Source organism: Betta splendens, chromosome 17 (assembly GCF_900634795.4).
Source record: "Betta splendens chromosome 17, fBetSpl5.4, whole genome shotgun sequence".
Taxonomy (NCBI): Eukaryota; Metazoa; Chordata; class Actinopteri; order Anabantiformes; family Osphronemidae; genus Betta; species Betta splendens.
Window position 1 is genome coordinate 438012 of NC_040897.2, and position 20136 is coordinate 458147.

Below are 20136 nucleotides of genomic sequence, written 5' to 3' on the forward strand. Positions count from 1 at the left end.
CTGACTTGCGACCTTTATTAATGGGGAGGCAACCCATTGCCAGCCACTGGATTCATCAGTTCACTTGACAAAAGGTTCACGGTCAAAGGTAAGAAAAAGCCATTAACACACTGCCACATGATGTGTGACTGACCCATTTGAGGTGTGTGTTGCTAAAAATGCCCTCAGCTAAGATATTTATACTTGATTACATTTCACCAGAGATACATTTCGGGGTTAGATTCATTACTGTAGATTCATTTAACATTCTTGACTCAATATTAACACATGGCAAATTATCTCCTTTCTTTTTTTTGGCAGACTCCAATTTTCAGTAAAGTGAAACACTTAAGGTAATTTCTTTTCTGATTTTAATTAATTTTACTGCATATTAAGAAAATCCCAGACTGTGAACAACATTTACATGTAATTCTTCAAAGGTTGAAAAATGGGTGATGCCGCAATGGCAGAGTTTGGACCTGCTGCGTCCTACCTTAGGAAGTCAGACAAGGAGCGTTTAGAAGCCCAGACTCGTATATTTGACATGAAAAAAGAATGCTTTGTGCCTGACCCTGAGGTTGAATACGTGAAGGCTTCTATCACCAGTCGTGACGGTGACAAGGTCACGGCTCAGACTGAATTTGGAAAGGTACTGTAGGTCAATAATATACTCTCCTTGTAAATGTATGCAACTACATTTTTACAGTGTTTTTGATTTTTTTATTTTGCAGACAGTCACAGTGAAGGAGTGTGACGTCCATCCTCAGAACCCGCCGAAGTTTGATAAAATTGAAGACATGGCGATGTTTACTTTCCTCCACGAGCCCGCTGTGCTGTTCAACCTCAAAGAGCGATACGCAGCATGGATGATCTATGTACAGTATAATAAGACACTGACAACATATATCCCTAATTTCATTACTTCCATAATTTTACATGCTGTAATGATGGACCTTTATGACAGACCTACTCTGGGCTGTTCTGTGTGACTGTCAACCCCTACAAGTGGCTGCCAGTCTACAACCAGGAAGTAGTTATTGCTTATAGAGGAAAGAAGAGGAGTGAAGCTCCTCCTCACATCTTCTCCATCTCTGACAATGCCTACCAGTACATGCTGGCAGGTGGATAATATTTAAGCCTATACTTCACCTACAGTAAATATACATATGTAGCAATATGCTATTGTAACTAATATCTGGGTTATTTCTCCTGCTGACAGACAGAGAAAACCAGTCGATCCTCATCACGTAAGTCACACACTATAAAAAAATAGCAGTTAGATAAGTCATAGAAGTTGGATTTAAACTATCTATCTCTTCTACTCAGTGGAGAATCTGGAGCTGGAAAGACGGTCAACACCAAGCGAGTCATTCAGTACTTTGCCAGCATTGCTGCTGTGCCAAGTGGTGGCAAAAAAGATCAAGCTGCTGAAAAGAAGGTCTTTTTATGTGTGTTTATTTACATTATACAAAAACACTAATCATACTGTACAGTAAGGTTATTGTTCGGCCTAAATTTAACTTAGGGTACTCTAGAGGATCAAATCATCCAGGCCAACCCTGCTCTGGAGGCTTTTGGTAATGCCAAGACCATCAGGAATGACAACTCCTCCAGATTTGTGAGTGTTTCTCTCTGAATGCAGTGATATTACTTAAACACTATTGACATATTTGTTTCAAAATATATTAGCATTAAATTAAAACAACAAAAATAATGAAAACTTCTTATTTTAGGGCAAATTCATTCGCATTCATTTTGACAACAGAGGAAAACTGGCTTCTGCTGATATTGAGACTTGTAAGTAAAAGTAAAGCCGTTTCTACATTCATTTTGAATATACTCCTGACATTTGTAGAGGAGCCAAGTCAATATACATGGCAGACTAAATTCCAGTTTACTAAAGGACTAGCACACGTAATGTAGAAACACCCTTACCTCAACAGGAATCAGGAATATTTTATTTAATGATTCTAAACTACAAACACTGTACGTTATTGGATAGACAGCAGATTTATTAATAAAAACACAAATCTAACTTTTTCTCATATGCTGTTACTATACCTAATAGATCTTCTGGAAAAGTCTCGTGTGACCTATCAGCTCAAAGCTGAGAGGGACTACCACATTTTCTACCAGATCTTGTCTCAAGTAAAGCCTGAACTTCTGGGTAAGTGTAACAAATTGTGTGCATAAAAAATATGTTTAAGGTATAATTACTTAAATAATATTATATACTGTATATCTAATAAAACCAATATGGTTTGTTTTAGAAATGCTGCTCATCACCAACAACCCCTATGACTACGCATTCATCTCCCAAGGAGAGACGACTGTAGCCTCCATCAATGATTCTGAAGAGTTGATGGCCACTGATGTGAGCTAGGTCATTTAATACGCAACAACAATAAATATTCAAACATTTATTGTTAAAGATAGATTTTTGTTTTCAATAAGGATGCCTTTGATGTGCTGGGCTTCACTCAAGAAGAGAAGAACAGTATTTACAAGCTGACCGGTGCCATCATGCACTATGGTAACATGAAGTTTAAGCAGAAGCAACGAGAGGAGCAGGCAGAGGCCGATGGCACTGAAGGTCAGAAAGATATTATTATTACTATTATTTCTTTATTTTTTATTGTCTGTAATAAAAAAACTGTAATAACCGTAAAAAGAAAGACCAAAAGTATGTTCAATTTTAAATAGAAGAGAAGAGATTTTCTTACATGATACGTGATTTACAGTGTGCACATCCTCACTTCATCAGATGCTGACAAAGTAGCTTATCTGATGGGTCTCAACTCTGCCGACCTCATCAAAGGTCTCTGCCACCCAAGAGTTAAAGTAGGAAATGAGTGGGTGACCAAGGGACAAAATGTCGCCCAGGTAAAAAGATAAAGAGCGTGTTTTGACAATAAATTGATTCAAGTTAATATGAATATGAACAACATTATTTTCTTACCAAGGTGTACTATGCTATCGGTGCACTGTCTAAGGCAGTGTATGAGAAGATGTTTCTGTGGATGGTAATGAGGATTAACCAATCCTTAGACACCAAGCAGCCACGCCAGTACTTCATTGGTGTGCTGGATATCGCTGGGTTTGAAATATTTGATGTAAGTTTTAAATCCAAATCTTATAAAGGTCATACATGACATCCATGCTTGCTCTTTTGCATTACTGAACTGATGCTTATATTTGATCCAATTGCAGTTCAACACCTTCGAGCAGCTTTGCATCAACTTCACCAATGAAAAACTGCAACAGTTTTTCAACCACCACATGTTTGTGCTGGAGCAAGAAGAGTATAAGAAGGAGGGTATTGAGTGGGAGTTCATTGATTTTGGAATGGACCTGCAGGCCTGTATTGACCTCATTGAAAAGGTAAAACACTAAACTATCACCAGTCCAAAAATTATTTGTCATAACCGTACTGTCAATAAATAGCAGATATGTTTTCTCCTCAGCCTATGGGCATCATGTCCATCCTTGAAGAGGAATGCATGTTCCCCAAAGCCAGCGACACCACCTTTAAAGCTAAACTCTATGACAACCATCTGGGGAAATCCAACAACTTCCAGAAGCCCAGAGTTGTCAAAGGGAAACCAGAGGCCCATTTCTCTTTGGTGCACTATGCTGGAACTGTTGATTACAATATCAACAACTGGCTGGTGAAGAACAAGGATCCCCTGAATGAGACTGTGGTTGGTCTTTTCCAAAAGTCAAACCTTAAGCTTTTAGCAATACTTTTTGCTGGATATGCAGGGGCTGATTCGGGTATGTTGTAAATAACAAGATCACATGTACAACAATAACAATAATTATATCCTAATAGAATAATACATACCTTAATACAATACGGGTTACCTTCACATAACCTTTGCTTAATGTACATTTTATTTAGCCCAAGAATCTGGAGGGAAGGGCAAAGGTGGCACAAAGAAAAAAGGTTCATCCTTCCAAACTGTATCAGCTTTACACAGGGTAAGATCAAGTAATGTAAAATTCAAAATACTGGCTACCAACCTGTTTACAATAACTATCAAACTGTAAATTTATAAAATGGAAACTGTGTTAAAACATGCAGGAGAACCTGAACAAGCTGATGACCAACTTGAGGTCCACTCACCCTCACTTTGTGCGATGCATCATCCCCAATGAGACCAAGACTCCTGGGGCCATGGAGAACCCTCTGGTGATGCACCAGCTGCGCTGTAACGGTGTGCTGGAAGGCATCAGGATCTGCAGGAAGGGTTTCCCCAACAGGATCCTCTACGGAGACTTCAAGCAGAGGTCTGCATTCGTTGCAACAAAACCTTTTTAACCTACAGTAATATTTAAAACAAATCATAAAATTGTGTTGTCAACTTTTTTTGGTTTTATAAATATTTTAAAGATATCGTATATTAAACCCTAATGCAATTCCTGAGGGACAGTTTATCGACAACAAAAAAGCTGCTGAGAAACTTTTGGGATCTCTGGACATTGACCACAACCAGTACAAGCTGGGTCACACCAAAGTATGTGTTTTCAGTTGTGATAAAGATTCTGATGAATTGTACACCGTTCATAACTACTTCACCTTTACCTACAAAAAGGTGTTTTTTAAAGCTGGACTACTTGGCCAGTTGGAGGAAATGCGAGATGACCGACTGGCTCTGATCATCACTGGTATCCAAGCTCGGTCACGGGGTCTTTTAGCAAGAATTGAATTCCAAAAAATTGTGGAACGCAGGTAAGCCCTCAATTTTGTTTTTTATGCAAGAGCACTGTGAGGCATTGAAATTGAAGGATGAAGCTGACATTTTTCAGACTGTTGAAACTTAAAATAGTTCCTGATGGAGAAGGGTTTGAAGGTTGTGATATTCTTTCAACCACAGGGATGCACTGCTTGTGATCCAGTGGAACATTCGCGCTTTTATGGGGGTCAAAAACTGGCCTTGGATGAAGATGTACTTCAAAATTAAACCTCTGTTAAAGTCAGCGGAAACTGAAAAGGAAATGGCCAACATGAAGGAGGAGTTTGCCAAACTGAAAGAGGCTTTTGCAAAATCAGAAGCCCGCCGTAAAGAACTTGAAGAGAAAATGGTCACTCTCCTCCAAGAAAAGAATGACCTGCAGCTCCAAGTCCATGCTGTATGTTATAACCACTTGTGTATAAAAAACTTAATTATTATTATAACTTTAAACTGACATGAATTGCACTACATGAGTTTCATGTCATTAATAATAGGAACAAGATAATCTGTGTGATGCTGAAGAAAGGTGTGAGGGGCTCATCAAGAGCAAGATTCAACTGGAGGCAAAAATCAAAGAGGTGACTGAAAGACTGGAAGATGAGGAGGAGATGAACGCTGAACTGACGGCTAAGAAGAGAAAGCTGGAGGATGAATGTTCTGAGTTAAAGAAAGACATTGATGACCTAGAGTTAACTCTGGCCAAAGTGGAGAAAGAGAAACATGCCACTGAGAACAAGGTACAAACAAACACGTAATTAGCTCAAAGATGCTCTGTATGCCCAGAAGGTGTTACAGTCATCATCAACTGTCATTTGGTCATAGGTAAAGAACCTCACTGAGGAGATGGCCGCTTTGGATGAAATCATTGCCAAGCTGACCAAAGAAAAGAAAGCCTTACAAGAAGCTCACCAGCAAACACTGGATGACCTGCAGAGTGAAGAAGACAAAGTCAACAGTCTGACCAAGGCTAAAGCTAAGCTGGAGCAGCAAGTGGATGATGTAAGGTGGCACACAATCCCTTGGACATTGACTGCTAGTTAATATATATACAGTAACAGAATTATAATAAAAAGTTGTGTATGACCACCTACAGCTTGAAGGGTCTCTAGAACAAGAGAAAAAAATACGTATGGACCTTGAAAGAGCAAAGCGAAAGCTCGAAGGAGATCTGAAGTTAGCACAAGAGAGTATAATGGACCTGGAAAATGACAAGCAGCAACTCGAAGAGAGGCTGAAAAAGTAACAAGAAGAGCCTTAAATATTTATTATTATCAATTACCCAATTATTAATTACGGTTGAAGAAATAACTTTTTTCATTCCCAGGAAAGATTTTGAAATCAGTCAACTCAATGGCAAAATAGAGGACGAACAGACAATGAGTGCTCAGCTCCAGAAGAAACTGAAAGAGTTGCAGGTAAGAATTTTACTATAAAGTAAATTAAATATGGATGTGCTGATATTTGTTTAGGAAAACTAGGAATACAATGTCACGTTGTCCATTGGTTTGATTGTGGAACAGGCTCGCATTGAGGAGCTGGAAGAAGAGCTTGAGGCAGAGCGAGCTGCCCGAGCCAAAGTAGAGAAGCAGAGATCAGACTTGGCCAGAGAACTGGAGGAGATCAGTGAGAGGCTGGAGGAGGCTGGTGGAGCAACAGCTGCTCAGATTGAGATGAACAAGAAGAGGGAGGCTGAGTTCCAGAAGCTCCGCAGAGACCTTGAAGAGGCCACTCTGCAGCATGAGGCTACTGCTGCTACACTCAGGAAGAAGCAAGCTGACAGCGTTGCTGACCTGGGAGAACAGATTGACAACCTGCAGAGAGTCAAGCAGAAACTGGAGAAGGAGAAGAGTGAGCTCAGACTGGAGCTGGATGACGTGGCTTCCAACATGGAGCAGGTTGTGAAGGCCAAGGTAAATGACTTGACTATAACTATTTAATGTAAGGTGGTGTCTTACTGCTAGTCCCCTCCACCAATTCAAGGACAGTTAATGTTATACTTCACTTACTTTCAGAACAATTTGGAGAAAATGTGCAGGTCTCTGGAAGATCAGATGAATGAATACAAAACAAAGGCAGAAGAGGGACAACGTGCCATCAATGATTTCTCTATGCAGAAAGCAAAGCTTCAAACTGAAAATGGTTCGCACACATCAAGATGCCTTTGATCTAATCAGCTTTTTTATCTTTGAGATATTAGTTTTAATGTGATGCTGTTATCACAATCAGGTGAACTCACCAGGCAGGTGGAGGAAAAGGGGTCGTTGGTGTCTCAGCTCACCAGAGGAAAACAGTCATATACTCAGCAAATTGAAGACCTGAAAAGACAACTGGAGGAAGAAATCAAGGTAAAAAACACAGGATTCACAACAGGCTGATCCTGATATACAACAAGCATCAACATACACAATTCCTACATTTTATTTAGGCCAAGAACGCATTAGCTCATGCAGTGCAGTCAGCTCGTCATGACTGTGACCTGCTCAGGGAGCAGTATGAGGAGGAGCAGGAGGCCAAGGCTGAACTGCAGCGCGGCATGTCCAAGGCTAATTCTGAGGTGGCTCAGTGGAGAACTAAGTATGAAACTGATGCCATCCACAGAACCGAGGAACTGGAGGAGGCCAAGTGAGTAACGTGGTCCCTTGCAATAATTATCATCAATTCATCAAGTTACAAAACGCATTTATACTGTACCTTGGGTTGTAAAATGTATCATAATTCAGGAAGAAGCTGGCTCAGCGTCTGCAGGAGGCTGAGGAGGCTGTAGAAGCAGTGAATGCTAAATGTTCCTCTCTGGAGAAGACCAAACACAGACTGCAGAATGAGATTGAAGATCTCATGGTGGATGTGGAGAGGTCTACTGCTGCTGCTGCTGTTCTGGATAAGAAGCAAAGGAACTTTGATAAGGTACATTTTAAGGGTACGTTTGCAACTTCCTACTTTTGAGTATACACTATTTGAGTACAATATGATCTAACCATATTTTTCAGGTATTGTCTGAATGGAAACAAAAATATGAGGAGTCTCAAACTGAACTAGAGAGTTCTCAGAAAGAGGCCAGGTCTCTGAGCACTGAGCTCTTCAAACTGAAGAACTCCTATGAGGAATCTCTAGAACATCTGGAAACCATGAAGAGAGAAAACAAGAACCTCCAGGGTAAGTGTGTTAGCAGCTCACATCTTTGTGGGGATTTGGGACTAATAACTAATCCATTTCCATCCATGTTCCTTCAGAGGAGATATCTGACCTCACTGAACAAATTGGTGAAGGTGGGAAGAGTATTCATGAGCTGGAGAAGATACGAAAACAGCTGGAACAAGAAAAGTCAGACATACAAACTGCTCTGGAGGAAGCAGAGGTACTTTTGACAGTCTGATAATGGGTCTTATGCATTTTTAAATGTCTTTGCAATTATTAATGACTGTTCATATATTTAAGTTAAAGACTTTGTTTAATGTCAGGCTTCGCTGGAACATGAGGAAGGGAAAATTCTCAGAGCTCAGCTTGAGTTCAATCAGGTGAAGGCTGACATTGAACGGAAGCTCACAGAGAAAGATGAAGAAATGGAGCAAGCAAAAAGGAACCAACAGCGAGTTGTGGATACTCTTCAAAGCTCTCTGGAGGCTGAGACTCGCAGCAGGAATGAGGCCCTTCGTCTGAAGAAGAAGATGGAGGGAGACCTCAATGAGATGGAGATCCAGCTCAGCCAGGCCAACAGGCAGGCGGCTGAGGCTCAGAAACAGCTCAAGGTTGTTCATGCGCATCTGAAGGTAAAAACCTGAACCTTTCAGATTTCTAGTCAAGTCATTTTATTAACTCTGTTAACAGGAGTCTTCACATTTTATGCAGGACACTCAGCTGCAGCTGGATGATTCTATGCGAGCCAATGATGATATGAAAGAGAACATTGCTATTGTTGAGAGACGCAACAACCTGCTACAGGCTGAAGTGGAGGAGCTGAGGGCGGCTCTAGAGCAAACAGAGAGAGGTCGCAAACTTGCTGAACAAGAGCTGCTGGATGTTAGTGAGCGCGTGCAGCTACTGCACTCACAGGTGTGATACATTCACTATAGGGTTGGGTGATTTTTACTTCCAGTCAGGTCAGTGGAAAACTTATGTTTGAACATCTTGCATTTACCAGAACACCAGCCTGATAAACCAGAAGAAGAAGCTGGAGGCTGATACATCCCAGCTTCAGACTGAAGTGGAGGAAGCGGTGCAGGAGTGCAGAAACGCAGAGGAAAAGGCCAAGAAGGCCATCACTGATGCAGCCATGATGGCAGAAGAGCTGAAGAAGGAGCAGGACACTAGTGCTCACTTGGAACGGATGAAGAAGAACATGGAGCAAACCATCAAAGACCTGCAGCACCGCCTGGATGAGGCTGAGCAGATCGCCATGAAGGGAGGCAAGAAGCAGGTGCAGAAGCTGGAGGCCAGGGTGAGTGACAGCATATGTAGAAAATCAAAGGAGCAATCTAATAATGTCAGTTAATCACTTTTTACCTTTACAACATGAACTCAAATATCCTGCCACTCCCTAAACAGATTAGAGAATTAGAAAATGAAGTAGAGGCTGAGCAACGGAAGTCCAGCGACGCCGTCAAGGGAATAAGAAAATATGAGAGACGCATTAAAGAATTGACCTATCAGGCAAGTTTATTTTTTGATTCCATGGAATAACAGAAGTATTTATTTACTTAAGTTGATTTTTTTACAGACTGAGGAGGATCGCAAGAACCTTTCCCGTTTGCAAGATCTGGTAGACAAGCTGCAGCTGAAGGTCAAATCCTATAAAAAATCTGCAGAAGAATCTGTAAGTTTCATTATACAGACATACTGTATATTTTTTGATGAAAATAATTATTCCAAATTATTTCATAAGCCACAATATCAGTACCGAAATAACTCACAGACTACTAAGACACTGCATCTGTGTTCGATAGGAGGAACAGGCCAACAGCAATCTAACCAAGTTCCGCAAGCTTCAACATGAGCTTGATGAAGCTGAAGAGAGAGCTGACATCGCAGAGTCTCAGGTCAACAAGCTGCGAGCTAAGAGTCGTGACGTGGGGTCAAAGGTCGGTCCATGTATAACATGCTATTATGTATTATATGTATTATACAATTATAGCATTATAACTGCTGTTAGTTGATGATGTATAAATATTGAAATGTTTAAACTATGCAAACATTCATTTATACACTTTAAAATGTGCTGTGTCCAGTTTTCATTTTAAATTTAATAGCCAACAAAAGTGTATTAGAAAGTGCTAATCGAGCCATATGGAATTTTCCCATTAGAATTTTCTAAACAAACAGTCAGTGTACAAATATTTAAACAGTACTATGTATTTAACCTTTTGGTTATAATATATGATAATAATACATTTTATTGTTTAATTAATTGTTTTTTCTCTTATTTTAGAAAGGACATGATGAAGAATAGAGCTCCATTGAACGCCTTTAGTTTCTGAGACACCTGATCAAAATTGTCTCCCTAAGCATGTTGTTTAAGCAGTAGAATAAATTTAATCTGCATCTGAAACCATGACTTGGACTTTTCTTTTTTTAAGTTTATCTCTTGTTTTATTAAGATTTTTTAATGTATTGATTTTGTTGCAAAATTATTTTTTATCTACGTTTAATAAGGATGTAATATACGTCACCTAATAATATTGCCCAGTATATACACAGTTTGTACAAACTTAAGGTTTGCAGGACTGTACAGCTAAAAAACACCTCCTGTAGCTAGAGACGACAACCCACTAATAATAATACAAAGTAAATCCAAGCCTGTCCAGATACAGCACATGCCACCATGACATGTGTGGTGCAGCAAAACAATAGCTACCCCCATAATGCTACTAATACAGCACATGTGTGCATGCATGCCTTCCTGGAAACATGCCACCAAGTGCTAACTTGACTACGGCTACAGTCACAGGAGCGTGACATTGTTGCCTTCCTGTACTAGGTCCAGACAACAGAAAGAAGAGATCTAGCAACAGGAACAGCGAACGCACCCCTCTAGGCCAGAGGAAGCCTTAACCAGGGTATTTCTTATACGAAGTAAGTCACTTAGTATTACTACATGTAGGTAAGCAGCACTTGATAGGTGACATTATGATATTTAAGCTTGTTACCTAACACAAGTAAAAGATCCAACAGCCAAAACAAACGGCAACTGCGACTCAACAAGTTTAAACCACTAGAGGTCAGCGAACTACCATACAGTGAGTACTACAACCTTTGAGACATTAACAAGGGACCAACAAAATGTTAATAGTTGCCTTAAGTGCATAAAAAAAACAACTGAGGCTTAAAGCTTAAGTTCACTAGAAGCAGGGCAGTGAATGGGCTTTTTGAAAAAAAAAAACACAAGACACTAAATATTTAACAGGGGTGAAAGGTTACAGTGATATTTGAAATGACAAAAAGACGTAGTGTTAAAGCTACAACATGCCTAGCGCTAGCACTCTGACCACTGCTTTCTACAGATGATTATAAAATACACATGTAACCTACTACCAAAGCACATATTTACATATATAAACATGTAACATATACTTTATGCTCATTATTACAGTCAGTTAAAATGTAAAAATATGTTTTATCAAAAACTATATCTGAATAATTATTAGAATTTATTTAAATTCAACACATCAGAATCTTTCCTCGCTATTCAATCTTGTGACTTAACATGGCTACAGCATCATTACAAGCATTATTGCTTGACCTACACATTTTAACATTCTACTTTCAGACTTCACGGAGAATAGAAATGTGCACTTTAAGGTGCATCATTTCTGAATTGATAAATTGATACATGATTTGAATAGATAATCAATTCTACAGTCTTTAATAAAATTCATTACAATATATTGCAATTAAAACCCTACCTTTTGCCCTGTTTCTCTGTTCTCTTCCGTTCCGTATCTGACTGCTAACACTCCAGCCACTTACTTCAGTACTTCATTGTCTGAATGTGGGCCAGGAGAAAGGGCAAGACAAGAGAAGGACACGGAGAGGCAGGGTCTGATACTCAACACCTCCTCAAGTAACCCTCAGGAAAATGACAAGCAGTCTAACAATAGCAAGCTCATCTAAAACCAGTTGACATTGATTTCAAACTTAAGGCCTGATACCTTTACTTGTGTGCTTGAATGGCTAAAGGAGTCAGAGGTACAAGGACAGTAGACAGCTGGGAATGAGGCCTTCACTGCTGTTAAAGCCTAGAATAGATCACAGCTAAGTAAAGGTGTCCAGAATTGTGTGATGAAGGCATCAACAGCATCATGTGTGTAATCGTGTTACCCAGGTAACCTAACTTAATATTGTTTGTACTGTACATATGCCACCTTTATTAGAATATGTTGTAGTACACACAGGTCAACAGAAGTAAACTCTGTCCTTTTTGCTTTACAGGTGGTGATGAGTGTCCAGCTACAAATTTGCAGTCTGCCACGGAAAGAAATTAACCATATTATTTTTAATTCTTTTGTGTTTTGCTTTGGCTGATCTCATATTTCATAATTGCTTCTATTTTTTTGTATTGCAGATCAGATCAGTTGCAGTACCTCTGCAAATACAAAAGAGTTCTTGGACATTAAGGTTGAAATTTGTAAATATACTGTAAATGTTTTCCAACCATTTAGATGTTGAAGAGATAAATACTAGCTGCCTATGTTTTGCTCACCTGTCGCTGCCTGACTCAATGTGACACGTTCCACGCTCCCACCCGTGGCGTCATAAATTGTCCTCGGCACTACGAAGGCCGCCAGCAAGAATTTCACAGGTTATCTTTGTGCTCAAGGATGCACTGACATGCGACAAGGACAAGGATAGAATAGGATGACCAATGGTGTAGAAAGCAGACTGCTGGATCGTCCTTACTGTAGGTAGATTTTTACAAGTTTACTCATTTAACAAATGCTATTTAGTCCAAGAATTGACAGTTAACTATTGCAGAAATCACCACAAGCGCTAGAATAGTTAGTGTTAGCTAGCTAGTTAGCTCAGTGACTCAATATAGCCTAGCTAAATAGCTATAGTACCTTAACAAGCTGAGCATTTGGTTTTATAATTTAATTTACAATTTTAGAAAAATTATGAAATATTTGTATGATGGATTTAATTACCTAACGGCAGTATTTAGCTAGCTCCAGGTTTACTGAAGGTGGACAACAACAATGTGAAGTACGGTGTTTAACTGTAGTAAAGTTTTACAACCATGTCCAAAATTTTAACCTCTGACCTCTTTTTCGCGCGTCACAGGCTAATGTACGGAAGCCCAGAGAGACAACAGTAACAGTACACTTCTCTCTAACACATCTTATTATTATGTTTCTCACATTTTTTCTTTCTTCACATTCACATCGCACATTTAATTGATGTTAGACATTTTGCCTGCTAATTTGAAAATTATCTAAGAAAAGCTACAAGTTATGCAAATGCTGTAAATGCTGTAAATAAAAAAAGGTCTAATGAACTAATACAAGTATGCAAAATCTCAATTGCAATTTCTATATTTTTTAATGTGGTGCTACTAAAGATGGCACTATAATATTATTAGTTTTGTTATGTTTTACTAATACTTTCTATGACAATCAAAATGTGACAAAGGTAAAAAAGAAATTGGTTTAAAAAACACAACACTACTTAATCATTGCTCATCTTTTTATTTTATGATTAATATCCACATCACTGGTTAACAATTAATCACAATGAACATCTCTTTCATACCAAATAATCAGAATTAAAAGGGGAGATGAGCTCTATCTAATACGACAGATACCTCTAACAACCAGCAGTTTGTTGTCATCTGCATGCTCTTGCTATAGTGTTGTGCCCTACAGGATAATACAGCACACTACAGTGGACTCACTCCACAGGACTGGAAAGTAGATTCTTTATCTTGTTTTCTCTGTTTGGACTAGTGGCTGACATTGCACACTAAGGTACAGGAAGTACAGGAAAATAAAATCAAAATAGAATACACACATACATGTAGTTCAACAGAACAATTAGGTGGAGTGTTGGTTTTACTGGGCTGCCATCTGGTACAGTAGCTGCAGTGTAGTAATCAACACACACAGAGAAAGCTACTTTTCAGTGCTGTGATGCTGACTGGTGACTGTAGTTGGGACACAAAGCCAGGAGCTCCAGCTGCATATCTACCAACACTGCTGATCAAGGTCAAGTTGCTCAGCATCACTGATAATCTGCTGCTTTTTTGTTGTACAAATACATCCAAGGTTTCCTAATAATGTTACCACTTGTTATTAATTTTGGGAACATAATTTAGTCCAAACTTCACTCAGTTCTGTGTTGGTAGGTATGCCAAGGTGTCTATACAGGAGCTGCCTAATACATAATATTACTTAGTACCACATGCCACAAGACTATGTCTCGTTAGTCTAATCGAGGGGGGTGGTAGGTGGAAGAAAGGGCTGACCAGTGTGTGTCAGGTGTTATGTAGTATGGAACACATTTCACACTGGAGTAAAACCATTCGGGCTTTGGACTGAGTTTTTGCACGAGTTGTTAGATTTTGTGATGAACAATAACGAGCACGACACACACTGCCCCCTTTCCTGCCCATCACTTTCACTCGGTTTTAAATAGCGTTTTCCACATGTGATCCATCCTCCAAAACAGAACAGAGACATACAACATACACAAACTCAAAATCTTGCATCTTAAATTAGATTTTTAAAAACATTCTTGAAACTTCATCAGCCCTTTTAAAAAAAAAGGCAGACATAAAAAAAGTACACTTTTCCTTTCTTTATGGTATCAATCTTATAATATTAATATTAACATTAACTTGGATTTATAACACCCTGTAAGAAGTTGTTTTGTTCTTTTTTTAATATTTTTAATTATTTATGAGTTCTGAAGTGCTAAAAACGTTGGGACAGTGAGTGATACTAGTGGAAGAGCGGAATTCATGCGCTATAACGAGGAAATTGAACAGGTGTAAACAGACACCAGAGTGAACCCGGTACTAGTGGTAAGGGTTAATACTTTTTGTCCATGCTGCAAAAAGATGCAACATTATGTCTAATGGCGATAATATTGTGCCAAAAGCATAAATGTACAATTTACCCCTAATCATATAACCAGTATTATATCCAATCTTATCTTAGGTATTATACAGTAGGAAACCAATGGACCCTTCATCTTTTCAGGCTAAGGATGAGATACCGTAGCTCCAAGTGTGATTAAATGTGAAGTATAACCTTATCAGTGTTACATTTGTGGAATACATTTTTTGCCAAATAATTTCTGCTTTGGACCCTGTAGTGGAATTTGTCTATTAAAGAATTCAGACCAACCTTTAGTTAAGAAGTGCTTAAAAAATTGTTGTATTTAAATACACGTTTAAATACACAACGTTGCTGCACATTTAAATCATATGTGTCTTGTTTTAAGCTGAGAAGCATTTGCAGCCCAGTTGGGAAACATGACTTTGAAGCTTGGTCAAAAAGTAGGAGCCAGTAAATGTTACAGGAATGACACAAGGGCAGACTGGAGAGTTGAGTGTGAAACCATCATAATTAATAGCACAGAAGCCATGTTCCACTACGATCCACTAAACTGACTGAGATAAAGGGGCATCAGTTCGTCCTATCTTATGGTAACACATCATTACAAGCTTCTCCTCCTGTACATGCTACTCGCTGCCTATCGGGTGCTTTTACACTGTCGTTTTGACATAAGATCCACATACGCGCTTCACTTTTATACAACTCATGGGAATGATCTGAAGGGAACGATACGATATTACATACAGTATGCTTATATGGTGCTTTAACTTGTCTAGTTATCATTTGATCAAGTTGCTGTTTGATTATCATAGTTTTATCTAACTACAAAGACAGTTTGCACCCAAAAGCACACGTGCACAGTACACAGCTGACAATGGTTTACCAATATACAGTTTTATATTACCTCAGTGCATCGAAAAATCAACGACACTGTGTTCAAAGTGTGCAACACATTTGAGGGGAGCTGTACATAGTCTTTATGATTTCAGCAGTGTTCCAGACACAATAATATGTAGTGGCCATCAAAGCTAGTATCACAACGGCACAGATCACCTACTGTAGCTTTTCTATCGGCTATGCATGGCTTCCTAGTCAGCCTTTAAGTCTTAGAGCCAGACTATCAGTGTTCCAGAGGTGTAGCGGCGCCCTCTACAGGATGGATGCAATAGTAACACTTCACACATCTGACAACTACAGCAACAAGCCATAAATCTGCCACTATCCCTTAATGGTTTCGGTAGAGACCATCACAGCTTTTTAATGCATAATACATACAGTAGACTTACAGTGAGCAGGCAGGACCCTCTCTTTTTAAGATGCTGCCTCTACTCATCTTTGAACTTGTGACGCATGACAATGCTTTTGGTCTGTAAATCAAAGTCACATCACAGTGCTTTTTGTTTAAAGATGCAGTGTGTAATGTTTCTACGGAAGCTCGGATGGGACACTGTCTCAGGAGGGAGACTTTCAATTTGGTAACACTGTAACAGGTATGCACAGATGTAACGTTCCCTCCTCACCTGAGCTAAGCAGCAAAACAAGCAACTGTCTGGCTGCTTGATTTAACAGTGCACATGGAGAATTGTTCCTTACTTTGATGTTGTTTGGCACGTCAGCTTTATTAGTACTTATTGCCAGTGTAATTTCAAAATTAGTGAACATAGATATCCTGACATTTAAAGGCTAGTTGTGTGTTTTGATGCTAGAGAAGCAAACAAAGTAATTTTTTTTCTTTTTTTCTGTCCTCTTTAGATTTCTTTGAGAAAATTTGCAAGTCTGTTTGTACTGTCAGTTGTACAACAACAATTTCCAAATACGGATGTCTTTTCAGGGTTAGAATGGCTTTTACCACTTGTGATCATTGTATCCTAACACTATGGACATGATCTCTAACCTCTAGAGTGCTGCTTGGGGAAAAAGAAAAATGACTTTAAGCATCTAGAGTAACCTCATTAGTTTAAAACTGATGCTCTGAGCAACAGTAGATAATAATATGAAACCTGAGGGGGCTGCAGTTTGCAACCGCACCACTGGATGTCAATAAACTTACACACTGCACCTTTAATAGAAAATGCTAACAATGACTACAGGTGATTTATTTTCACTGTTTCCTAACAGGCTGGGAAAAGTCTTTCCTTCACAGTAGAACATTTAGGACTACTGCGGCAGCTGAGCAAAAACAATGCTCCACACAAGCTTCTCTTCACTTACTATGTCTCATACATTATCTGCACATCAAAGTGCTATTACAGGACCATTTTAAATGGGCCTAGCACATGACAAATGTTACAAAGACAAAACAACCAAAAACACAACTTCCAAATCTAAATGATGAGCCCAACCATGTCCTTGGTTCTGCCTTGCTGGAATGCTGCTGCACTTATAGCATTTAGGAGCTGGGAGAATCGTTATCCTCCCCCCACTAGTTCCTAATTCACGCGGAGTCACGGCTCTCGTGTCTACCGGTCAATGCCATCCTCACTCCCTCTTTCTGTTCACTTGCACGGTCAGCTGGAGGTGCTCTGAACATCAATCGCTGTATTGTTGCCAGAGTAGGGGTGAAACACGGGAAGAGGAGAAGATGTGAGTGGGTCTGCGATCGAATTGTCCAACCGGGACTATGGTAGGAACGACACACCGACACAGCTCACCATCGTTTAAACAATATCAGCAGAGACCAGCGAAACACAGCAACAACTTGGTTTCATTTTATATTAGTAAAATTATGAGCAGCTTACATGTACATTACCTCACAGTAACCTGCTGAGGTGCTGTGTATTATGATCAGTGTGTGTGTGTGTGTGTGTGTCTGTACACATTGTCATTTCATGTGCATACATGTAAATGTAATTTTGCACAGACACGATTCTAAGACGCAGTGGCTACTGGGGAGGGCTTAAACAGTGTGTCGCTCTCTACTGGGGTGAACTGGGAGCATCACACAGGAAGAGGAAGGTGCTGTCTGTCTCTCTGCAGGTGCTTCCTGCTTGGGGAGGTTTTAGTGCATGAGTAAGACTCCCGAGCGTATGGGAAAAATGTGGGAACCCTAGTACTGTATCATGGTCCTGGCTGCAGGATAGCAGACATGCAACATGACATGACTGAAATCTTTTGTGCTCCCAAGGTGCTTGTCATGCAAAAGCTCACATCCTGTGCATGTTTGAGTGTATTTAGAGATAAAGGCTAAATGTTTGTTTATTGTAATGGAATAAATAGATCTGCTCTATTAAGGTGCTTTTATTACAGTTAAATGCTTCAATCAAAGAAATCTGAATGGTGCTGCGGTGCTGAAACATCCACAATAAGATGTGGACTTGTGCTAAGACCATGTGACCAGAACCGATTTAAAGTGTTATACCCTGATGCATTTACTTTTTGTGTTATATACAGATGTGTGGTTTTAAAAGCTGACTACTTACAGTACAGGACAGTTGTTACACTGATTCATTTGTAGCTGATTCACTTCCAAAGTCCTCCTGCAGAGAACATTCTTATGCAAATGCATCAAAGCCGCTCTCTGGGGCTGCTCTGTTTTCTCTCTCATTTTCTGTCCAGACTCCACCTGTGTAATGTCAGAATTAAAGGTTATGGAAGAGGAAAGACAACAGCACTACCTCTGCTAGGGAAAGGTGCAGTCTGTATCTTTTTTGTGAGCTATTTCTGAGTGGACATAGGAAGCATAAATGGGAATAGAGTGGTACAATGGTCCCTCAGAGATCATCAGTAATAAGATGGCTGCTATTGGGCAAATTCTAAAGGGTCAGGTTTCACCAAAGGGGTGAAGGCTGTGCCCCATCATCACATAAAGTGACTTTACTCAAACTATTGAGCAATTTTAAATGGGTGGACAGCTGGCTTTTAAACGGCAGCTGGTGACGCAGTGTCTGCCAGAGGAAAAGTGCTACATGCATGTGCAACGCATTGGTGCTTTTGGATTACTTGACTTAAAGGTGCAGAGGCTGCTCATCATAAAATGTAGGTTACTACCTGATTCAAAGTCAAACGTCAGGTTCGGTGCCAATTTACTGTGTTTCAATCCAATCCAATCCAATCCAAGAAGCAAATAACCTACCTTCCCCAAAAATGGACTAAGCTGTATCCCTTCAGGTTACTCATGACCACTGATTAAATCTATTCTTGTCCTATAGCACTGCATTTAAATGTCTGACATCCTACTGAATTTAAAAGCTGTCCTTTGACTGTCTACGTCCAAATGTGTCTGACTACATATACTCTATTCTGCACAAGTCCTTGTTCTGAACACCAGTCACTTCTAGCTGAGAGCATTGTGATATTAATAATCTAGAGATAAATATGTATTATTGTAATAAATGTAATAAATAAATTAAGAGCGAAGGGACAGAATAGAGGAGGGTTGCATTACCATAGAGTAGCTCTGGCGACAGGGCTAAAAGGTCTGTAAGGGGGGCCAGAGTAGTTTCAGTTGAGTTGTGAGGTGTTTAAACAGTAATTGTCACAGGTGGAACTATTCTATAAAAAGCCTGATTATGCTCAATATACTAAATAAAGCATTGACTATGATAGTGAGTTTATTGCCTACGAGCTGTTAGATTAGGATCATCTAAATCAGTGCTTACAAGGGGATCTTATCAGTCAAGAAGTTGGTGGAATCCCACACAGACAAACAGCAAAGTGCTCTTCTCTGTTTTAGACAGGGCCAAAGGTCAACCCGAGTGTGTTGCAAGGTCAAAAGTCAGGATTGGTAGCATGAAGCTGACAGGCAGACCCCAGAGGAACACTGAGAGGCGATTATTCAGTTTGGTGCTGCAGTGGGCGAGATGGAGGGCGGAAGCAGAGGGAAGTGACTGCGCCGTGATAGGTTGGTTGGGCAGTTGATTGGCAGGCCAGCGAGCGCCCTGCGTGTCCAACCAAGATCTACATGGAGCTCAGTCTGTGGAAAGGACAGAACAAAGAAATGAGCTGATCAAAGGAGAAAAGCTGACACAGGCACAGGAGTGGACCTTTTCAGGCCATTAGTTTTACAGACATCCTTCAATTAACTTTAACTGCTGCATCAGGTGGTAGGAGTCCGAGTCTGGTGTTCCTCTGAACTTAGAAGGTCTAAAGGCCAGGTGCAGTGCCAGAGACGCGTTTTATCCACTAAGGGGGGCCACATGATTACATCTAATGTCAAAGCGTCTGCTATTTTTACCATCCTGCTACTGTAAATCAGACACGTCACAGAGCAGGTACAAACACACAATATCTACTCATTTAGGATCAACTGTCTCTGCGTAGGTTGTGAAAACTCCTAAACAATAGCTTAATACTTCTTTTCCTGAATATGCTCTTATATGTTTATATTCTGCTGGTTTGAGTTATTTTTCTGGTAGCCTAACCATTGTGTGCATGCC

General features: G+C 39.8%; 2 protein-coding genes and 1 long non-coding RNA gene across 10 annotated transcripts in view; 1 reads left to right on the forward strand and 2 right to left on the reverse strand.

Annotated features, from left to right (window-relative positions):
* Positions 1-427: 427 nt before the first annotated feature.
* LOC114844127 (myosin-7-like) lies at positions 428-10257 on the forward strand. The gene is made up of 37 exons (XM_029131232.3): positions 428-628; positions 711-854; positions 944-1100; positions 1199-1226; positions 1306-1417; positions 1505-1597; positions 1713-1776; positions 2048-2146; positions 2250-2353; positions 2434-2572; positions 2744-2862; positions 2943-3092; positions 3190-3360; positions 3444-3753; positions 3881-3960; positions 4064-4269; positions 4373-4496; positions 4575-4711; positions 4857-5112; positions 5210-5452; positions 5538-5714; positions 5809-5954; positions 6040-6130; positions 6236-6625; positions 6728-6854; positions 6942-7060; positions 7141-7337; positions 7436-7619; positions 7703-7868; positions 7946-8070; positions 8174-8482; positions 8562-8765; positions 8854-9150; positions 9258-9362; positions 9430-9525; positions 9656-9790; positions 10138-10257. Exons 1-37 carry the CDS (start codon positions 428-430, stop codon positions 10156-10158), a joined length of 5826 nt encoding a protein of 1941 aa, XP_028987065.1. The 3' UTR covers positions 10159-10257.
* LOC114844128 (uncharacterized) lies at positions 2437-3196 on the reverse strand. Its single transcript, XR_005896925.2, has 3 exons — positions 2939-3196; positions 2703-2801; positions 2437-2566 (listed from the first exon to the last, which is right to left on the reverse strand). It is a non-coding gene; the product is annotated as an uncharacterized LOC114844128 (long non-coding RNA).
* Positions 10258-13374: 3117 nt separating the features above from the next.
* map4l (microtubule associated protein 4 like) overlaps positions 13375-20136 on the reverse strand; it is a 50520-nt gene continuing 43758 nt past the window's right edge. For all 8 annotated transcript variants that reach the window (XM_055503787.1, XM_055503786.1, XM_055503789.1 and 5 more), the window contains one exon: positions 13375-19673. In XM_055503787.1, the coding sequence (XP_055359762.1) occupies positions 19658-19673 (16 nt within the window). In that variant the 3' untranslated portion in view covers positions 13375-19657. The remainder of the gene's footprint in view (positions 19674-20136) is intronic.